Source organism: Hipposideros armiger, unplaced genomic scaffold (genome assembly GCF_001890085.2).
Source record: "Hipposideros armiger isolate ML-2016 unplaced genomic scaffold, ASM189008v1 scaffold_74, whole genome shotgun sequence".
Taxonomy (NCBI): Eukaryota; Metazoa; Chordata; class Mammalia; order Chiroptera; family Hipposideridae; genus Hipposideros; species Hipposideros armiger.
This window is the reverse complement of record NW_017731424.1, coordinates 4,053,809-4,076,682: the sequence shown is the minus strand read 5'-3', so window position 1 is coordinate 4,076,682 and position 22,874 is coordinate 4,053,809. Positions and strand designations below refer to the sequence as shown.

General features: G+C 37.0%; 1 protein-coding gene across 7 annotated transcripts in view; it reads left to right on the top strand.

Moving 5' to 3' along the window:
• Positions 1-22,874, top strand: part of ATE1 (arginyltransferase 1) — a 204,543-nt gene that overhangs the window by 87,164 nt on the left and 94,505 nt on the right. For all 7 annotated transcript variants that reach the window (XR_002124030.1, XM_019642926.1, XM_019642927.1 and 4 more), the window contains one exon: positions 17,064-17,184. Coding sequence is in view for 6 of the 7 variants with exons in the window: in XM_019642926.1 (XP_019498471.1) it covers positions 17,064-17,184 (121 nt within the window). In the remaining variant the exon portion in view is untranslated. The remainder of the gene's footprint in view (positions 1-17,063; positions 17,185-22,874) is intronic.

Sequence of the window (22,874 nt, the reverse complement as noted above, 5' to 3'; positions counted from 1 at the left end):
AGGACTTCAGCATGGATCTCCTCAGAACAAGGGTTCTGTCATACCTTACTGGAATAGCATTATCGCTCCAGAAATTCAGTATTCTCACAATAATGCAATCAAATATACACAATATTCAACTTTCCCAGCTCTCCTAATAATCCATTTTATTTCTTCGCCTTAATCTGGGATCTTATCGAAGGTTATGTGTTTCATTTAGTTTTATGGGTTTTTAAAATCTTTAATCTAGACTGTATAACTGCTTTCTTTGGCTTCACAACATTGAAATTTTTAAAGAGTTCAGTGTCTCATAATTTGAATTTGTCTAATTATTTCTTGATGATTTTATTCAAGTAAAACTTTTTTGTCAGAATAGCACCCAGATGATGTAGTATCAGCCTTAGGACATCACATCTGGAGTCCCTTAGTGTCAGTTTGTCCCATGAGAGGTGATGATAAGTTTGCTCACTTGGTTCACGTGGAAGCTACCAGATTTCTCCAGTTAGAGATGCTTTTTCCCTTTGCAATGAGTAAGTACTCTCTGGGGTCATACCTCGAGACTGTGACTATCCTGTACCCCCAACTTTTTACCCAGTGGTGGAATCTTTTTCACAATTTCTTTTGAACATTAGGATTTTGAAAACATATGCCATAATTCCATTTGTTTGCAAACATTTAAAATTTAAATACTTATGCATTCTCTTAATGAAATGCTGTTGAACGTTGGACTATAAATATAGTTCCTTATAAAATTTAAACATTAGTTGCCATTTTATCAGGAGAAATCAGTTAAGATCACACCCCCACCTACAAAAGCACTGAGTTCAAGTCTTGGTTTCATGCCCTTTATATATTGACCCTCTACGCGTGTTTATTATTAAAATGAGGATGATAGTCACTGCTTCTCACTGGTGATCATGAGGACTCACAAGGCAGCACAGGTAGGACCCAGCTCATAGTAACAACTCAGTAAATACTAGCTTATTGTTATTATTTTTACTAAGAACCAAATATTTATTTATATATAGACATGATCTTTATGAAAAATTGGTGGCTTCAAGTTACAAAAAGAAAAAAATTAAACATTTGTTTCTTTGATTTCGAAATATAACTAACTTCCCTTTTTGCTCCCAATGCATTGGCTTTATTCTCGTATTTCGATGTTTTTTTACATGCCCTTCAGGTAAGGCTAGATCTTTTGCTAAAAGTGCTTTGGAAAGCTTACGTTGAATTCTGTCTTGTGTGATTCTTTGCATTCATCTTGTAAGTGCTTCCTGCTGTTATTACAGGAAGGAGACTCAGATGCCCTAGACTACACTGTTCCCTGAGACCAAAGTTAAATCACCGGACGAAAGCTTTAGTTAGTGATTTTCAAGTCATTACTCAGAAACACAGTGAAGTTTGAGGAGTGTTAAAACTCCTTTAATAAACAGTCTTTGTGAAGATAAAATTAAGTTAGTAATCATGGAAGCTATCATAAACTACTAGGATTATTTATGCCAGAAGCTCTCAGGAGCCAACTTAAATGGACTCCCACTGGCCAAAATACAGACAATTTCAGCATCAAAAAGCATAACTGCAGCGGATTGAAACACATTAAAAATCTTCAGACCTGTGAGTGCATAATGATACAGAAGACCATTGCTGGGGTTTGTGCTGTGTACCCCGCTATGTCACTTAGACGCTTCATCCCCAGAAACTTACAGACAGCCTGTAGGTCAGTAGCTTCCAAACACACTCAGCGCTCCACACTTTAGGCTCAAAATCATACAAATGCCAGAATTTCAGGCTCTGCATAATAGTAACTTGTCAGAATTATACTTTCCCACATCTGGAAGTTGTAGATTTCAGCTTCAATTTCATTTATACTATTTCCAGAGAGTTCTGATGTGGCAAACTGACAAGATAATTATGCTATTTTGATTTCTCCAGACTGTTACTGGATGGAAAGGTGATGATTGGCTCCTTAAAATTTTAGGCTAATGTATTTTTTTGTGTAAAGTCAAAGACTGATACCATTGTGTAAGAACTTTATTTTAATGGGTTAGTCACTGATAATTTTCCCTTTATATACATGCATTGTAAAGTGAAGTCCTTTCAAACCATGCATGAACATATTTAAACATTTTTTACCTCATAAAGATTGTTTTGTATTTGGCGCATATGTGCTTTTGTAATGGGCTAAAAAATAGATAAAATTATAACATTTACAGAGACATTAATGATTAATATGATCTTTGTAACTCTGAATTCTATTCTAAAGACATGGTTAATTGAGTTTAGACCAATATGATATTTTAGGCCAGATGCCTTAGATGAAACTCAAGTTGTCATGCAACATTATTTTTTGTTTGTAACATAATAAATTCTTCCCAATAATTTATCTGAAATTCTGTGAATGGGCTTGATTTGCACACCCTGTGAATAACGATGTTTAAGGTAAAAGTGGTTATGTTCTTCGTAATTACATGACTGATCATTTGGAAATGGAGGAAATAATCTCTTATGTATCTTTTGAGCTTGCCAAAGTCCTTCCTTGCAGAGACGCACAGAACACTGATGACATTCAAGGGGATAGGATGTAAATTCTACCAGGACTCCTGCTGCACAGTTGAGAGGGGAAAGGTTATCCTTAAATTTGAAGCATTTAAGTCATTTGTGATGAATTTTCCATCAGGCAGAAAAAAAGGAATGATTACCAAAGATCACACCCCTGGGATAAATATGAGGTTATAGCTAACTTCTTATTTCCCTCAGGGGTATAATTAAACAGACTTTTACGATTAAGGTTTTTCAGGCATTGAAAAATGTTTACTGGAAAAATATAATAGCTTTAGTTAGAGACATGATCAATCAGAGACAGCTTAATGACTTTATTAAAGCTGTGTATTTGTCATGAACTCTTTTTAGCTAAAAATAAAGCCAGTAATAGGTTTCTAAAGGGTTCAGATTTTAAATGATTTCAATCGGCAAATCTTCATAAACAGGAACATAGAATGTTGCTGATACACTTGAGTTGTTCATATTTAATGTCTGGTTTTAGCTTGGGAATTTGAACAGAAAAAGAATGTTAAGGTTAAAGTTTCTAATTTTGGCCTTGGCAGTAATTGGCCTTAAGTCACTTAACTTTTCTGTCTCTGCCATCCCTTTTTTAAAATATTAAAGTGAAATTGAATACAGCCTAGGGAGGTCTGAGGCTCTTCTAGTTTTAAAATCATCTGATTTTCTATATATATATATATATTTTTTTTTAGCTGAGCCATCCTACCACTTACTGGCAGTTCAGTGGCAGCTCAGCTCGGGCGGGACTCGAACCACTGTTGCTCAGAGCTTGCACTCTTGAGCGAGCTCTTAACCAACTGAGCCACTTGGCCAGCCCTTGATTCTGTATTTTTGAGGAATACAATTTGACAGTTTAGTTTAATTCAATAAATATTCATTAAGTACTGATTGAGAACTCTATTTTTTTATGTAAAAAATATTTTTAATGCATATTTTCCTCTGCTATTGAAGTAAAATCAGTGAATTCATGAATGAATAAATGAATTAAATACATGGCTTAATTTTTAAAATTTTTATCATGCTAAAATAAACAAGATTTAACATTTTAAGCATTTTTTTCTTTTAATTATTTTTTATTATGAAATACACATTTTTTAGAATTAGTTTCAGCTGTACAACACAGTGCAATAGTTATACTTTTTACCCCTCGAAGTGACAACCCCCCTCCCGAGAACTCTATTTTTAAGGAATACAATTTGACACAGTTTAGTTTAATTCAATAAGTATTCATTAAGTACTGATTGAGAAATCAGTCCATACAAGGAATTCTGCCTAAGCACAAGGAATGCAAAGAGACGATGTCCCCCCAGCCCTTAGGAGACTCCAAGTTGGGATGGTGGAGAAGGGGAGGGGAGATGGTACCCAGGGGAGAGAAGCCCAGCATGTAAACGGACAGCTCCAACAGAGGGTACAAAGTTCTAGACTAGATTTCGGGAGAAACCCAGCTGTCCCCTGAAGACGCCAACCTAGAGCGTCCCAACCTGAAGTAGGGTTCCCTGTTGTACACTCTGATGTGCCTTTTCTTCATAGTATTTACCATACTTTGTAACGATGTTTCCGTATGATTATTTCCTTAGTGTCTCCCCTTCCAGTAGAGGGCCCCGAGAACATGAAGTAGCAGTGTTGTTGTTCACCATGGCATGCCCATGACCTTAGCATCGAGCCCGGCAGGTGGTAGGCATTTCGGTATTGCCTGTTCCCTTGTAGGAATGGGAGTGCAGGGGATTATTCTGCCTGGAGATGGGAGCAGTGGTGGTGAGGTGCAGCAGAGTCCGAGGAAACCTGGGTAAAAGCAGCATTTAGCTGGATTTCAAAAGTGCCGTAGGCATTTAGACCAACTGAGCAGCCACCCCCGCCCGAAGAATAGCCTGTGCTTGGATGAGTGCTGGGGGGAACAGTGGGCTGCAAGCAGATCTCGTGCCATACGGTCAAGACACCTGCTATCTCTAAACCAGCAAAGAGGTCTGTGAAGCCATATGCATATTGTGGATACAGAGTAACAAACGTGAGAACAGTACCGTTATTTTACAAGCATAGATTTATCATGATTAGTAAAATCTAAACTCATTTCAAAGCATTAATGAATTTGTAGTGGCTTTTTGTCTTGTGTAATTTCTCATCAGCTGTAACTAAAATTACAACACTATCTTATAAAGGCCTCTGAATTTTTTTTACTTTAAAAGGGGTCATCCTACTTGACTTACAGGTATTGGAGAGCCAGAAAGGGGTTTTAAATAGAAAATGTACACAGTCAGTTGTCTCTGGTGGCAGTAGGAAGATGGAGTCTCGAGGGAAAACTTGGAATTAGCCCCTCTTGTCACTGTCGTCCAGGTAATGATGGCTTCACCTATGGTAGTGGCAGAACCAGTGACTCTAGTAATAGCCTAAAAAAGCAAACACCTAAACTGATGCTTCTTATCAGTGTGGCGAAGGCCAAATTTAATATACACATCCATACACACATGCACAAATATTCATTTGAATATGCTTCAGCAGAAATTAAAGAAGCTTTGGATTTTACTTGTTGTTTGCTGTTTTATTCTTTGTCTTATTTTATTCTATTTCTTTTTTTCTTTTCCTTTCTCTGCATCCTTTTCAACTTATGACCCTTCAGTCTGAAATTAAATTTGGGCTGTAAGTTGACTCCCTGAATCTTTTCTTCACAAGCTTTCTTTGTATTTTCTAGAAGAAAAAAGATTAACCCAGGGTTTCCAAAATAAAAGCAAAGATTGTGATTAAAACTGAATTCGAATCTTTATTCTCTATTAGTTGCTAATAGTAAAATAAATAGCCCAGTCTTAAGGAAGCTTTAAAGTAAGTCCTGGAGCCTTTGTGAACCCTTGGATTTTAATTAAAGAAACAGAATACCATCACTTTTGTTTGTCAGTGGAAAAAATATGTATTTTTAAGTTTTCAAAGCCTAGCCTAGCAGCACATGGAGTACATCTGTGGGCTTTCCGAATTTGGGGAACACAAATGGATTCAGATGTTTAGGCCCTTTTGTCTTGCTGGTCAGCTCACCTCACCAACTGAGCCTGGCACAATCCAAACACAGTTTCTGAAAACAGAGCAGCTAGAGTTACTTCTCAAGCACTCTCTTGGGAACTGATAAGTCAATCTCTGTTTATGTAATGAAATCGGGGAGCAAGAGGTCTGCTGTCGTGCTCCGTGCATGGATTCCATTGGTGTAGCCTTTCAGGGAGAAGACTGGATTTAATAAGCCCTTATTCTAACTCGCTTTCTCGGAGGCACAGCCCACTCTAATGGATTGTTTTGAACTATTTTTGTTTATATAGCGTTCGAGCTTCTCTTTAAGCAGTTGGTTTTCGTAAAATCAAATAGGTTTATTGTAGAAAAATGGGATACCAATATCAGCTTTACCTGATAAAAGACTTAAATGTCTAGTTAATCTGTTTTTTTTTTTTTTGGTTCAATGCTACTAGTGTGTTCTCACTCGCTCGCTTGCTCTCTCACTCTCTCTCTCCCTCTGTCAGCCTCTCTTTGAATAATCTTGTCTTTTTAGTATTCTTATATTTTAATTTAACTTGAATTTTCAAAACAAACTGCTGGTTTACCCTTTTCTCAAATAATCACGAAATCCTTCATATTTTAAAAATTATTTATAAAGTATTCTTGAGAGTGAAATCTCATAAAGATCTTTGCTTCCGGACAAGAGTTCAAAGGAAAGTCCATTTGGTTTTAATTTGAAAACTGTAAAAACAAAATATCCTCAAAATGGCAGGGTGTGAATCGGTAACTTCGATTTTATTGCAGTCGGCCAAGCCCATCTCCACATGTTTCCAATTAAACGCCAAGAATGCTAACTTGGGTGAGTGTCATATGAAAGCATTTCTTTACTTTTCTCTGATTTTCTTTCTGAGAAAAATAACAGTCTCAAATTCTTTAACTTTAATTAAATAACTTCTCATTTGCATGTTGTTTTAACTTAAACAAAGAAAAATGTGACATTTAAAGAGAATTCTTACATGTCAGATTTGCAAACATATGTAGCCCTGAATACATAGGGGTTCACATATGCCTTCTTATAAAGGTAAAAAAAAAAAAAAAGATTTTTAAAAGATGTTAAAATTATTTCAAAATTAAAATCATGTATTTCTGGATTTACTGTAATCAAAGAGTGGATATTTTAACACTGTGAATTTGTTTAGAAAGGGATGGTTAGTAATTTCATTGCCTTTCTCAGGGTTGTTTTTAGGGAATTTTCCATTATGTAAATAATAAGCTTATCTTTCATTTTTGATCAATTGTACATTCAATTGTATAAGAAGTACTTCTATAGGAATCTAGGAAGATGTAATAAGAGGAAAGAAACCAGAATGTAATTTTAAAACCATGGGTTTCACAGTATTTCTCCAGATAATGCCAGGTTACAGGAAGCCCTATTCATGAACTTGAAAGTGCTTCCCGTTTGTCATTCTGTATTAAGAAGAAAGATGCCTACTGGTAATAAATCTGAAATTATGGAAATCGGTATTTGTTCAGAAAAAAGATGGAGTTACTCTTTATAACTAACCTAACATTAACATTTTGAATGTAAAGCTAAAGATAATTTAGTTTTGAAGCTTCTACAAACTGTAGACACAGGACCACATACTAATCCGTAGAGCTTTAACAGTTGTTTCTCACTTCATTTCCTATTTGGTGACGTTTTTACAGACTTGTATCTGGGACTCAAAGGGGGAGACAGCTATGTAGGTCTTGGATCTGTATTTGCTTTTGGTAAGTGACTACTTTTTTCCCCCAAAATGGTGCTCCTCAGCCTTCTAAGACTCACTGCGTAAGGGACCTCTTCGCAGAATCTCCGGAGAGAGCTGGTCGTTCCCCTTTGGGTTCCACCACCAGCTTGGTCACAGTTACTGTTGCTTTTCTCGGTGTTGCAGCCCCTGCGACCTGCCAGTGAGCTCCTTTGTGCCTCCTCAGCCCCTGTGCCCATCAGCCAGCCTTTACCATGGGCTACGCAAGTCACTAGAGCCATACTGTCCCCTGCTCCCCCCGCAGATAATGAGTGCGTGCCTCACAAGGCCCATTTCATCTTTTCACCCTTGATGCCGAGCAGAGTCCCTGTGCATAGTGAACAGAGTGGTGATTTTTAAGATTTTGGAAGTGATTTTGAAAATACTTTAAAGAATTGTCAGTATTTTAAACTTTATGTATAGAAAGACAGTGGGAATCCGGGGTGTGGTCTTGAGTTTATCACTACCATTCCATGATCTTATTGTTTTGTCTCTACAATCAACATAACGCCTGTTTTCATTACTTTTTTAAGTTACAAGATTTAACTCAGATGATATGCAGAACTATCAGGAGGACTGTGCTCTTAACAAACACAAGGAGAACTAATAGTCACTGTCATTGCCAAAATGACACTGCTCAACTCTGACAGAAAGAAGAGGCCTTTCACGAGTCCCATTTCCCTTCCTTTTAAAAAAATTTAATATGAAAAGCTATGCTTTTCTTTAAAAGAAAGTGTATGCCAGTGAAATATTTTTATCTTTGAGGAACAAAAAACTAAATTGACATGAACCAGTAGTTTCTAACCTTGAGAATTAGAACCCTCTTTTAATTTTTTAAATTAAATTTATTGGCATGACTAGTTAAAATTATATATGTTTGAAGTGTACAATTCTAGATACACCATCTGTATGTTGCATTGCATGCTCACCACCCAAAGTCACATCTCCTTCCGTCACCGTATACTTGACCCCCTTTACCCTCTTCTACCACCTTCCCTCCCCCCTTTCCCTCTGGTAACCACTAAACTGTTGTCTGTATCTATGAGTTTTAGATGACACAGTTTGTTTTGTTCTTATTCATTTGTTGCTTTCAGTTTTATATTCCACATATGAGTGACATCATGGTTCTCAGCTTTTTCTGACTGATTTTGTTTAGCATAATAATCTCAAGATCCATCTATGTGGTCGCAAATGGCAATATTTCCCCTTCTCTTAAGGCCGAGTAATATTCCATTGTGTATATGTACCACATCTTCTTTATCCAGTCACCTATCAGAGGACACTTAGGTTGTTTCCATGTCTTGGCCACCATCAATAATTCTGCAATGAAAGTAGTGGTATATATGTTTACGTGTAGATGTTTCCAGATTTTTTGGGTAGATAACAGAAGAGGGATTGCTGGGCAATTCTATTCTTAATTTTTTCAGGACCCTCCACACTGTTTTCCATAGTGACTGTACAATTTACATTCCCACCAGCAGTGTACGAGGGTTCCTTTTCCTCCACAGCCTTGTTTATTCCTTGTCTTGTTGATAGACATTCTGACAGGTATGAGGTGGTATCTCATTGTGGTTTTGATTTAGCTAGTGATGTTGAACATGTTTTCATATATCTGTTGGCTGTTTTTGTGTCTTCTTGGAGGAAGTGTCTGTTCAGGTCATCTGCCCATTTTTTAATTGGATGTTTGTTTTTCTTGTTGTTGTTGAGTTGTATGAGTTCTTTATATATTTTGGATGTTAGCCCCTTATCGGAGGTGGCGTTTGCAAACATCTTCTCCCATTTAATTGGTTGCCTCTTTGTTTTCTCGATGGTTTCTTTTGTTTGATGTAGTCCCTCCCATTTATTTTTGGCTTTACTTCCCTTGGCTTTGAGGTCAAATTCATAAAATCCTCTCTAAGACCAAGGTCCGTAAGTTTAGTACCTATGTACCTTTTCTTCTATGCAATTTGTTTCATGTCTTATATTTAAAAGGTTTTTTATCCATTTTGAGTTAGTTTTGGTGTATGGTGACAGATAGCAGCCTAGTTTCATTCTTTTGCATGCAATCCCCATCAAAATCCCAATGGCATTTTTTTAAAGAGTAGAACCAAAACTCATCAGATTTGTGTGGAATCACAAAAGACCCCGAATAGCCAAAGCAATCCTAAGAAAAAAAGAACAAGGCTGGAGGTGTCACACTGCCTGATTTCAAATTGTACTACAAAGTGACAATAATCAAAACTGTGATAATGGCAGAAAAACAGACACACAGACCATGGAACAGGATTGAAAACCCAGAAATACACCCAAACATACGCGCATGTGGGCAAGTAATTTTCGACAAAGGAGCCAAAACCATGCAATGGAGAAAACAAAGCCTTTTCAGTCAAAGGTGCTGGGAAATTGGAGAACCCCCTTTCAGTAACTCTTAACAGGTCCTGTCATGAAAATGTCTTTATACTTTTAGTATTTGATGATAATTCATTGAATTCCGAAAGTTTGGGAACTATTCTTAAACTATAAAAACATGGTGGAGCCAAATCATGAATACAAGTTCAGCAAATATTGATTGGTTCGTGTGTGCCATGTTATTAATATGCAAGACAGAGCATACTAAGTAACATCGACTGTCCTAGAGGAGGAAATAGAAACAGATGGCTGGAGTGCACCGGCCTCACTGCTCATTCATCCAGCAGGTCTTTACTGAGCAGGTTTGGGGATGTCAGTGAAAGAGTCAGACTAAAATACCCTGATTGCTACATTCCAGCAAGGAGTTGCCTATATATACAACAATTGAGTAAATTAATAGGACTATTAGCAGGTGATAAGTCCTATGGGAGAGAAATAGTAGGTCAGCTTCATTGAGAAGGTAACACCTGAGCAAAACCTTAAAGTACATGACAAGCCATGGGCATATCTGTAAGAGCGGAAGAGAGAACGGTCGGGGAGAAGCCCTGAGGTGGGAGCGGGCTGATGTGTTCCAGGAGCACCAGAAAGCCCGTGCGGCCAGGGTAGATGCTGGTGGAGGGGAAGAGTAGTCGACAGGCCGCAAAGGCAGCGGGGCCTGTCCCTTAGGACCTTGTTGCCATGTCCTGGCTTGGGGTTTTGTTCCGCTTCAGATGGGAACCGTGTAGACGAGCCTTTCATGTGACAGTGGATGACCAGTAGATCAGTGACTGCTAATGCGTTCAGGCTTTCTCCTTAGAATGATGAAAATGTTGCGGAGTTAGGTAGTGGTGGTGATTGCACAACCCTGCGAATATACCAGACACAACTGAACTGTACACTTTAAAAGGGTGAATTTTATGGTACGTGAATTACATCTTTTTAAAAGTTACCAAAAAAATTGATGGCCAGGGTTTGCTAGATCCATTTTTTGCTCCTTGTCCATCTGCTTAATTTAACTTTTGCCTCTGAAAATCCAGATTACCTGAGGGAAAGTCTCTTAGTGTTGTTGGTTGTATTTTCATTGGGAGCAAAGGATGTTAGTTAATCTGTGTTAAAATATCCTTGCTAAAATTTTAGTGACTGTGAAATCAAAAGTTTCCAGATGCTCACCTTTTACATGCACTTTAGATACTTGTGTTCACTGTTCTTATTATGAAATGATAGTGAGATAGTTTTAACCTCTAGCTACCAAAGTGAATGGAATTTTTAGGCTGAATTCTGACTGTTATGTTTTGCTAAACCAGGATATTCTCCATATCATTTATTTTGTGTTTCTTTTATAGGGTAGAAAATTAAGTCAATATGATAATGCTCTTCAAATTATGGTCTGAAGCATGCAAGTAAAAAGAATGCCTATTCATTCCATTGACCAAAAACCAAAATTGTATGATCTTTTCCAGAAGAAGCAGTTAGTTTTTAATAGAAATAGAACAGGAAATGTATTTAGCTAGGGTTCCCCCCCCCCAGTGTTTTAGATTTAACTTCAGCATTTCCTTGAATTTCATTCTGTGACAGCCTAGTAAAGTTGATTGAAATATTATGACCATATTTTAGGTTTTTCTTTTTTGGGAGGGGAATGTAATGTAAGTTGGGTGTTACAGATAGTCTAAGAGGTTTTCTTTCAAGAAAATAAAATTTGAATACGATAGCCATACTCTGAGCAAAATATTCACTCTTCTATAGTAATTCAAAATACAGAGGCACTTAGTTTGTTTTTGTTTCTTTTTCCAGTTCTAAAACAGTTTGTAAGCAGTCACAGAGGTTATAACACTTGGTGGCATTATACATCGCATTTCCCTTTGAGGACTTTGAATAGAATGGATATCCCTCACCATAAATTAATTAATAATGAAAAATAAACATTTTCTTCTCTATGTTTGGGCTTTTTAGAAGATAGCTTTTACCTTTTCTGGGCATCTTATCTTAAACTACATTATCCTCTCCTGTAGCCCCCCTTTTCAGATACGTGCCCCTGGTGGTAAGATTTCATTGTGGTGCTGTCCTTGTTGGGTTGTTCCTTTGAGACAGTGTGGGGGGAGTCTGGAGGGCATCTTCTAAAATTGGAGATCAAATTGAAAGAACGCTCTAAAAAACTTGTGAGTCAATAGACTTCTCAGACCATTTTCAAATGTTTTAGCACTTTAGAAATCTGTGGTAACTCAGATTTCTTATTTACAAAAAGTCATGTATCCTACGAAAGAATTAATCTACTTTAACCTCATTGTTCCAATATGAATGAATGTACTTAGAGGTTGATTAAATATTTTTTCTTCTGAACATGGGAAAGTATGTTCAAATCCTTAAGTAATTACATTCTTAATACAGACATTTCTCATTTTCTTAACACTAGCAGAAAAGGCAAGGTGGCTTTCAAACCTTGCATTTTTCATTTGTGTGATGGTGACTTTAAATTGAGCTTTAAGCACTTTGGTCACTTAACTCTCAACTAGCTAAGTTTAGAAAGCATAACATTTCAAAGGGGTTTATTTCATAAAACTCTTTGCATTCTTTGGTTTGAGAGAATCCCTGAAGCACTGAATAAGCCTGTACTTAGGAGAAAAATAATGTTTTAACCTAATATAAAAATCTGATTTCAATGATGAGCAGAAGTTAAAATGTGTACATTTATGGTTTTTCAGTGAGATAAACTAAGTAAAGAGTTAAAAATAAAATGTCTGACCTATTGTTATGAGCAAGTATTGCCATAAAAGAACATTGTGGGGCCGGCCGAGTGGCTCAGTTGGTTAAGAGCTCGCTCAAGAGTTTGAGCTCTGAGCAACAGCGGTTCGAGTCCAGCCCGAGCTGAGCAGCCGCTGAGCTGCCAACAGGTAGCAGGATGGCTCAGCTAAAAAAAAACACCAACAAAAAAAAACTGTCAAAAAAGAACATTGTGAAAATTTAGGAACTTTGGACAGTTGTACATGAGAACACTTAGTATATACTCTTAGATTTCATCCAGGTCTGAAACGCCCAGTAGATTGGGAAGCATCTAGAGGCATGCGTTTGTTCATCTTTCTATGTCCAGCATCTAGTGCCCGTCACAAAGTAAGGATTCAGTTAATGTTCACTGACCGAATATTTTTGATAGCATCATTGTTTGATCCAGACACTGGGTTCATGTATATCCACACGAAATATGTCTGTTTTAACCTTAATGACTCATAGTCAATGCCTGATCAATCATTCCTCCCTCCCCACCCCCGGCACTACTTAATTATTTGATCTGTGCATCTCAGCCAGTGAGCACTCAGTTCCACCTTGAATTAGAAAATGGTGTCATTTGTGTGTTTGTTTGTTTTTTTAACTTAAGATGATACATACATTTTCTTTTTACTAGACATTCTTGGGATTCTCTTCTTTTATGTTCTGCCGTTACAATAGAGAAGATACTTCATTCCATTTATTTTACTGTTTCTTTGTTCAAATTGGTAATATTTGTGTATACTAAATACAGAATGCTAGAATAGTTAAGCAAGAAGAGCCAGAAAATTCAGCAAATAAAAGAGCAATGCGGGGGATTTAGATCTACCAGGCACTAAAATATAATGTAAAGCTTTAATAGTTAAAACTATGTGGCACTGGCATATGAGTAGACAGATGAGTATAACATAATAAATAGAAAGTCCAGAAAGAGATATAAATATATGTGGAAATTTAGTAAGTTATCAAAAAGACATTTTAAATCAGTGGGGGAAATGACGATTGTTTCAGAAATAATGTCAAAGCCGTTTGGTAAACATCTGAAAGAAATTAGGTTGGATCCTTTTCTTCTACCTTATACCAAAATAAATTCCAGATGGAGCATTAATGTAAATGTAAAATTATGAAATCATAAAAGTACTAGAAAAAGACATAAAATGTTTTCATAATTTTTGAGTGATGGTGGCCTTTTTAATTATATTGGAAAAGCTAGACACCATTTTTAAAAATGATAAATTATACCACTTATCAGATTTTCACATGGCAAAAGAGCATGGCATACAGAGTCAAAAGACAGATAAACTAGGAAAATACAACATATTTTACAAACTAAGGGTTAATTTCCTTAATATATGAAGAGTTTTTTAATTAATAAGGAAAGACCAGAAATCTGACAACACAATGGACCAACTTGATAGAAAAAAAAATACAAATTCCTTTCAACATATAAAGATACATAATGCAAATTAAAACCATAATGAACTGCCATTTCTCAGATTGACAAAAATCAAATGTTTTGATAGTATGTTATGTTGGTAGGGATGTGGGGAAATCAGCACTTGCATACATAACATTGCTGATGGAAAGATAAAATAGCACAACTTCCATGGAAAATAATTTTGTGCTATAAAACTTAAAACCCTTATGCCCAACAGTTCCATTTTGGGATTTATTCTAGACACAACCACAAATGATACATACACAAGAATATTTACTTTTTCCCAAATGGTTAACCATTTTAAACTAGCAATTTCCAAGGTCTAGATAGTCCAAATCCTTGCCAAAATGTGTTTTTCAATCTTTTTCATTACAGCCATTTTAGTGGGCATTCAGTGGTATCTTAATATGGTTTTAATTTGCATTTCTGGTAATCTTTCCATGCTATTAGACATTCATGTATCTTTGGAAAAGTGTTTATGTCTTTTGTCTTTTTTTTCTTTAAAGTGTTTATTCTTACTATTGAGGTGTTAAATTCTTTATGTGGTTTGGATACAGAGCTCTTGTCTAATACATGTTTTGTTAATATTTTCTTCCATTGTTTGGCTTGATTATTAATAATTTTTTGAAGACAGTATGTAATTTTGATGAGATCCAATTCATCTGTTTTTTCTTTTACGGTTAATGCTTTTTGTATCCTAAGAAATCTTTGTATACTCCAAGAAAATTTACTCCTTTTTATTCCCCCTAGAAGTTTTATATCATTAGGTTTTATATTTAGCATTTTTAATCCCCATCAGATTTTCAGAATAGTCTATAACCAAAAAGGGAGGGAAAGAAAAAAAGATTTAGAACCACTGATTTAGGCTGCTATATAGTTTTTCAGGTTTGTTAATAATATGGACAGCTCCACATAATTCTGTCTCTTTCCCCCAGTAAAACAGTTTCTGAATTAATGGAGAGAATGATACTGCTTTTGCTAAGATATCAGTGAAACATCTGGATTCATTATGCTTCTTAAGTGAATTATTTAAATAGTTCTGGTATGAATTTTACAAATAGAGGGTCATGTGGACCACCAGGAGCTGCCCTTGAAGGTGACCTTTGCTGCTCTAGGGCAGTAAGGCATCAGCCATTCAGTAAATATCTGGGAAACTCCAAGTCAGAAACCTGAGTTCTGGACTTCATCCTGTCACGCTTTCTCTCTCAGCCAGCAGCCATTCCCAGTTCAGCAGAATAAAGTCCAAACCATGATATTTGAGGCTCCACAGAATCTGATCTCAACCTACCTTTCCATGTCTGCAGTGCCCTGCTATTTCCTGTCCCCAGAGTTATGCTGGGCCCAACTCAGCATCCTTGTTTATGCGGTAACCTTCATCTAGATTGTTCTCATTCCTTTTCAGCCTGCCCTAGACTTAATCAAGTCAGTCTGTTAAGTCCCCAATAAAACTCCACATTCTCCTTGAACTCTCTCCCAACCCTTTCAAGCAGGAATTAGTTTTTGTTTGAGCACATGTTATGTAGTTTCTCTGTTAGCTTACAGACTTCTGAATGCTTTGAATGCTGGGAGGACATGGTGCTTGTTTTAAACCTGAGTGATGCTTCGTACAGTTACCAGTACATAGCAGGCTGGTTTAGAGTGCCTTTCTGACGTAAACCCATATGACAGTGCAAAGCCCTTCAGCAGCAGTATTCTTTGTAATAGGTTTTGCACTAGTGTTTTTCAAACTCTTAAGGTTACAATCCATTTGCTGTTTGTGAAAGCAATTTTGGTGCTTTAAGAGCATCATTAAAAAAAATAATAAATAGAGTAGAATGAAAATAAAGGATTACATAACATGGGTAAGCATTCTGTAGTAAAAGGTTTGTGTCTGGTTTTACATTTGCATATATGTTTACTAGATTATGATATAAACTTTCTTACTGTGTGGTATAAAAAATTGAAAAATGCTGTACTAGATATTAACATCTATAATGAATTTTGAATTTTAAAATTTAGAGAAAAGACATTTTGAATTTTAGCTAACTTTGATATTTCTGAAAATTTTCACTAAATGATGTCACTCACATAATTTGTTTCATCCTCTGTTAGTTGTCAGCCAAATAATCCTTAGGTGAATGATTTTTTTTTTCTTCAGCATCTGTTGTCTAGTCTTTGTTTTAGATTTGAGTATATCATTGGCTTATAAATATATAAATCATTTTTTCTAAAATAGAGTGCTTGAAGAAACTTCAGAGGGTTATTATCACAGATGTTTTCTGAAATTTCTGTAGTGTTTTTTGAAACTTCTCTTTATTTACATGTATTAGTTTAGGTTACTCATGGAAGTATGTTGACAAGACAGTGCTTGTTAATATATTGGAATGAATATTTTTAATATATTAGAATATTTAATATATTGGAACTGAGTCTACAAATTGAAAACATTGTGACTAAGGATAGTGAAATTTTATTTGGAAAATAAGTTTATAATTTATTATTATTATTATTATTATTATTATTATTTTCATGTGGGAGTCGAACCGGCAACCTTGCTGTTAAGAGTGTACGCTCTAGCCACTGAGCCATCTGGGCGGCAGAGCAGCTCAAGGTGCCCGAGTTCAGTCTTCGTTGCGGGTGGACGTAGCCTACCATCTTGAACAGGCAACCTGTTGTTAGGAGCACGTGCTCTCACCAGCTGAGTTGGCAGCTCAGCTCAGATGTAGTTCACTGGCCAATGTGGGAATTGAACCAGCAACCCTGTTGCTCAGAGCTCGTGCTCTTAAGCATACTCTTAACCAACTCAGCCACTCGGCTGGCCCTGTATATATAAATTATAATGCTCTCATATATGAAAAGAAATTTCCCTCTGTTGTTAACTAGCATTTAAAAGACAACTTGATTTTGAAACTGGGTATTCCTTGCGATCAGCTTAGCAAGAATCATATATTAAATATTTTTTCCAAAAGAAAGTAGAAACTCAAATCTCCCAGATTAACACAGGCGTCCCCAAATGGGGATGTGTTTCTTTTAGAGAGCTTTTGAATCAAATGTGCATTCTTGAGAAGGGAAAGCAATTGCTAGTAGTCATTTGGTATTTACAGTAGAACTGTTTTCTGGTTGGCTTCATTTAAATTTGTGATTAAAATCTTTCCTAGAACTCCAGAGCCTTGGAACTGGGAAGTTACTGTGTTAGTAATGCCTTTTTCTCCACGTCTCTTTAGGGCCATTACAGACCGTCTGATTTGTTGTGTCCTGAGACATACGTATGGGTGCCCATCGAGCAGTGCCTGCCTTCACTTGAGAACTCCAAGTATTGCCGTTTCAACCAGGACCCAGATGCAGGTACGTTCAGAGCAGAGCTGGCCAGAAATTGCTGGCTTTGTTTTTAGAATTTATGTGTCCGTAGCTCTCAACAGGGTCAGGTACCTTTTTATACATTGTAGAGTATGGCTGCGCGTATGCATGTGTGTGTGTTTGTAAGATAGAGGGACCATGTGCACACAACACTCACACTCACAGTTTTGCAAATAAATGCAGGGACCTCATGGTTTTGTGCTGCTCACTGACCAGGCTTCTCTTATTAGATAGTTTGTACATCATGCTTTGGCGGCTGAGGCTGTTATCCATTACTTTTACAGCTGTCACAGTGCATAAAAATTGTTTACTAGGTTAGTTAGCCAGTAAGATAGAAATATTGACCAATTGGACTGAATAAAGTTGTGGAATAGTTTCAGGGGTGGAGACACCAACAGGCTGGGATGGGTTTTGTGACAGTACTTTTTTGATGTTCTTCTTGCATCTCCGGTGCTTCTCCTTTTCTGCCCCTGCAGCCACCTCCTGCCCAGAAGAGCCCAGCCATAATTTCCCCCTTGTTATTCCCTTGGAAACTGTGTGCTAGAAGTATGTACAGATGGCAAAGCATGGCCCTGGGGTCAGACTTCCTACATTCAGATTCCACTTCCATCATCAGCTGGTAAACCGTGGGCCGTTAGGCGATTTAATAATCTCCCTGGCCTCAGATTCCTGGCCTTCAAAATTAAGATAATAATAGGCCCCACCATACTGAGCCGTGAAGAGGATTAAAATAAGATGAACATGCTGAGAATAACCCCCTATTGTTGCTGTGTTGGTGATGAGGCAAATTAGGAAGCTGCGTCCCATAGATGCCGCAGGCTTTCATCGGCATTTGTCTTTATTTCTCCCACTCTCTGAGCAAGTGTGCAATTCTCGTCACCTCCCTGTTGTTCGAGCACCACTCACAGTTTTCAGAAGTCCTGCACACAGCTGTCCTTATCCTCACTGCCCACTGCGGCAGTGTAAATCAGGCGAGGGCCACGTGCTCTCGACGTTCCGGTGATGGTCGTGTTAGCTTGCCGTGTGCGTCTTCCCCGAGACTGAAGGTCTGGGTGTTCCGATGTGTGCGTCGCCAACCTTAGAGACCTCACCGCTCACCAGAAGAGATGCCCAATGCACACTTCTTAGGAATCCAAACAGCTTTCCACTAGCCACCTGCGGTCTAAGTTTGGGGGGAAAAGGAGGAAAGAACTGGAAAGGCTAGGGGAGGGGGAGGGAGTAAATGGAAAAATCAAATAGGAAGACATAGGGGGCAAGGAAGGAAATGCAGTCATTTCTTCTGTTCTAAGATGTGCAATTTTTTTTTCCATGAATCAGGCTTTTCCTTATAAAAAATTGGATCCTGTACCATTGTATTTTGTTATCTTCAGCTGTTATGAAGTCAAGAGTGGGCACTTCTTACACGTGAGGATACCTTAGAGTCTGATGAAAAGTGGCCATAGGGGCCCAAATGATTCAGGCCGGGTACCCCGAGGTTAGCCCCAGGTTTGCTAGATAATTCGGTTTCATAGAACAACTGGGGCTTCATAGCACCTTAAATTATTAATCAGAATCTCAGCCTTTCATTCCAAGTTACACTTCATTGATCAAACAAACAGATATGTTGCTTAAAAACAAACATTGAATTTGACAATTAGTTCTGGAGTCAAGCTCAAAGCCAAAGGCAGTAGTACTTTAGAGGAAAGCATATACTTTTCTATTCTCTCCTTGCAAAAAATGTTTTTCCTTTCAGCCTTTCCCACGGTCGGGTCAGCGCCAGCTCCTTATGGTGCGAACTGCGGAACATCGTACTGGTTTCTTCCATGTTCACATATAAAAACGTATCTTTATAAGTTCCTTCCAACTGAATAATAATATGATCTGAAATTGGCTTCTGACTTCCAAACTTAGGACATAGTTTCACTTTCCCTTTTTCTTTCTTGACATATTTTAAAAGTTGTTTCTCTTCCTGTGTAAGACTTGGAGATTAAAGCAATCTCCGGCTCTGCCTGTTTTATCGAGTTGAAAAGACGTCTGAATCACTTCCATGCACTGAATGGACATGCAAGTAAAGATTCACTCATGTTAATAGATTTTTAATTCATTTTCCAAAGTAAGCACTAATGAGCATTTCATGGCAAAGAAAATTTCAAGTCTCGTATCGACTGGATTTTGTCAAGTATGTGCTATACCCAGTGAGCAATGAACATATAGCATGTTCTTTTCCTATAACGTGTCTTCCAGTCGTAGCTTTAGCTCTTATTATTTATTCATTGTTTAGAATTCATTTACAAAAATCAGAGGAATAAATTTCTTTGAAAATAGTGCTTTAAAGTGTTTTTAAAAAAAACTCAACTGAGTAAATTTTAAAGATCTCCCTGGCTTTACTCAATGATTCATGAGTTGGGCAGCATCCCGTCTAGCAGACAGAAAGGCGCTCCGAAGAGCTGTACCAAATGAAAAACTGCTAGAGGCAGAAGGGGGCGGGACAAGGAAGTTACACCAACAGAGGTCTTTCTTTAGGGGATGGCAGGGGCCTGTCAGGCAGATTACCTCATAGGGCTGACCAGGTAACTCCAGACTGTCTGGTTTAAATTCCATTCCTGGGGGAGGCTAAAACTAATAATTAAGTTCGATAGTAAGTCTTGGTTTGGTGACATGGGTCTTAGCACAAGTGACTCCATTTTGGGCCTGTTGTCTCATTTTTAAAATGAAGATCCTCCTTTGGAACTTTCAAGTGAACACCATACAGTTTTATCAGTACTGAATATCACAGTCCAAACACTATTTGAAATCAGACTTATATCCTGTGGTTTTAGGAAATTAAAATGCAGTTCCATGCTGGACTGTATTGAGCATGCTGTGAAACATGGTCATTTGAGATTTAAATGACAGCCTGTGAGAAACCATTCTCTTCTCTGCAGCTAGTTTTACTTTTATATGACCCAAACTCTGACTCAGAGAGAATACAGAGCTTAATATGGGCAATATTGTTAGTCAGCATGGTGCTATTTTCTCTAAATCTTGTTTCTCCTCTCATCTGTTCAGTAGTTAAATTACAGAAAGCACAGTTGACCACATAGTTCTCCATGAAACAAAGTTTGGCTACAAGGTGCATCAGTGGCACCTTATAAGAAACATTACATCCCCCATCCCGAGTTGCTGTAAGCCTCTGAAACCCTGTTCTTCTTCCCTCCTTCAACCCCCACAACCCTCCACATTTTGGAGGTTTGGGTTGTATGGTTATTTCTCAACTAGGAAGTCTGTGTAACAATAAAAACCTGTTGTATTTACTGCTTAAGGTACTGTGGGGGGAGGTGCTGACAAACTGAAGTAATTTGGAAAGTCTGAAGAAATCATTTTGTTCATAAATAGGTCTTTTGTTTTTCAATTCAGGAACTCGGCCTAAAGAAAGGATTTCGAAAGCTTCTCAAATGATTTTTAAGTAAAAGTCTGTTAGATTGCTTTTAAATTGATGGTTGGATATGTATAGATTTTAAAAATTCTGCATCACAGATACATCTTACCGTTTTTGTTTAAATTATTAAAAAAATATATTTCCTGGAAACACTAGCAGAAAATTTGTCCAAATGCATAAAACCACTACTAAGAAGAAAATTTTAATGACCTGTCGTCTCATTATACAGTAATAATCCTTGTTAATATTTTTATGCCCTCATCTTTTTTATTCTGTGCATGTATCTTGTTGTTTTTTTCCCAAAATGAAATAAGAATCATGCTTTGCGCTTTTGTTGTGATTTTTACTTACTACTTTGTGTTGCTTCTTTTAGTAAGGTAAACTACTTGACTAATGGTCATTCAGCAAACAAATGTCACCACTTACATAATAGGCAGTGTCTAATATCAGTATTTTACAAGTGTCATTGAAAGAGTCAACCAGATGTTTGGAGTTGGTTTTAGAGCCACGATAAACTATGATTTGATTTGACTCTTAATGTTGGACAAATATTGTAAAATCCTTTGGTTCCAGATTTACAAGAAATTAAAACTTTATTGACCATATACTATTTCCCATGCACTGTTTTACCTGAATGTTTTTCCCATGTTACTTCAGTTTATCCTTAAAACATAATTGAATGTTTCATCATTGGCTCCTCAGATATTATTTATTACAAAAATGACAGCTAGTATTTTTAATCAGATTTAAAATAACTGTAATTCAAATATTGCTCTATATATTTTAAATATTTATTTCAAAGGAGCTAATTAGAATGATTTTTTTCTACTTCTACTTATAATTACAATAGTATACATTTACCACAGATTAATCTAGATTTTACTCTTTTCTTTACATTTCTTGAAATTTTTGCAAGAAATTTCCTAATTTGTCTCTAATCTAATTAAGCCGTAAATTATTAGTAAGGATATTGAATTTAAATTTATTATAAAAATAACAGCACCTGATTTTGACTGAGTGCTTTATGCATTTACCCAGGTCAGAGAATTTCTAGGATGCCTTACGTCTTCCCAGTAGTTGCTGAAAATCTAATACAAGAAGCAGTTTCCTAATTTGTCCTCAAATTCCTGCAGCTCCGTCTGTGTTATTTTATATTGTTTCATTGGTTTCTTTTCTTCTCTCTTTACTCCAATTTTTCTCTTGCTGGCAGGGTTCTCTGGCATATTTCCCATTCTTCTGTAGTTTCTGTAATATACGCCCACAGAAAAAGCAAGTCCCACTCTGACGGTGCCTCTGTGTGTGCCGTGACGAGGCTCAGAAAGAGCTCCGTGCTGCATTTGCTTGCCTGGGTTCTCCAAGCCTGGTATTAACCTCCAGAATGTTCATGGCCCCTCAAAAGGGTGGGCCTCAGCCAAAATGTCATCCCAGTCACTGGGAAATGATGCCTAATGAGAAAGCACATTTACCCAAACTTCCTAGGGCCCTAAAAATGTGCTGCAGTACCAGTATTTTTTTCAAATCTAGATTTGAGGTTGACTTGCCCACTTGAAGTTGCAAAGTGAATGATGTTGATTGTTGGGTACTTAATAAACATACTATATTCTTTGTTGCCAATAAAGATGGCGGTGCTTGGATGTAGCTAGCTGGAGATAGAACCAGTTATAGCCTGCTACATGTCATAAAGGAAATAAGCATAAAAACAAGAAAATCTTTGGAAATTTGGCGATTCTGGGATGTGCTTTGATATGGAAAATGTAGAAAGTTACAGTATTCTAATTTTTCAGTTTACTTCCTATCCACTGAAAATATCACTTATTTCTATCTTTTCCCACTTAGCTTCTTTTCAAAGATATCTTTTCTTATCCAGATGTTAGTATAGTACTAATATGACTCATGGTTTCAAAATTAGAAACTAGAGTTTCCTAGTTTACATGGTGTTTTAATGAGGACACTATGAAGTAAAAAAACAAACTCTTCCTGCAATATTTGTGCATATGACTGAAGTATTATAACGTTTTATTATTCACTTTTTCTATTAAAAATGTGAAACTAAGGCTTATTAAGGTAAACTTCAACAGTTATCAGTGACTGTTCTCATTTTTAAAGAATGTTTTCAAGCTAGTGTTGCAGAGAAATTTTTAAATGTTGTTTTACAGATTTTTACCAGTCGGTCTTTGCTCAGTAAGCTGGGCATGAGCAGTGAGCCAGTGACTGAAAATTGTCAGAGCCCTGCCAGAGGCAACTAAAATACCTCTTAGAAGGTTTGAAAAGCAGACTTAAG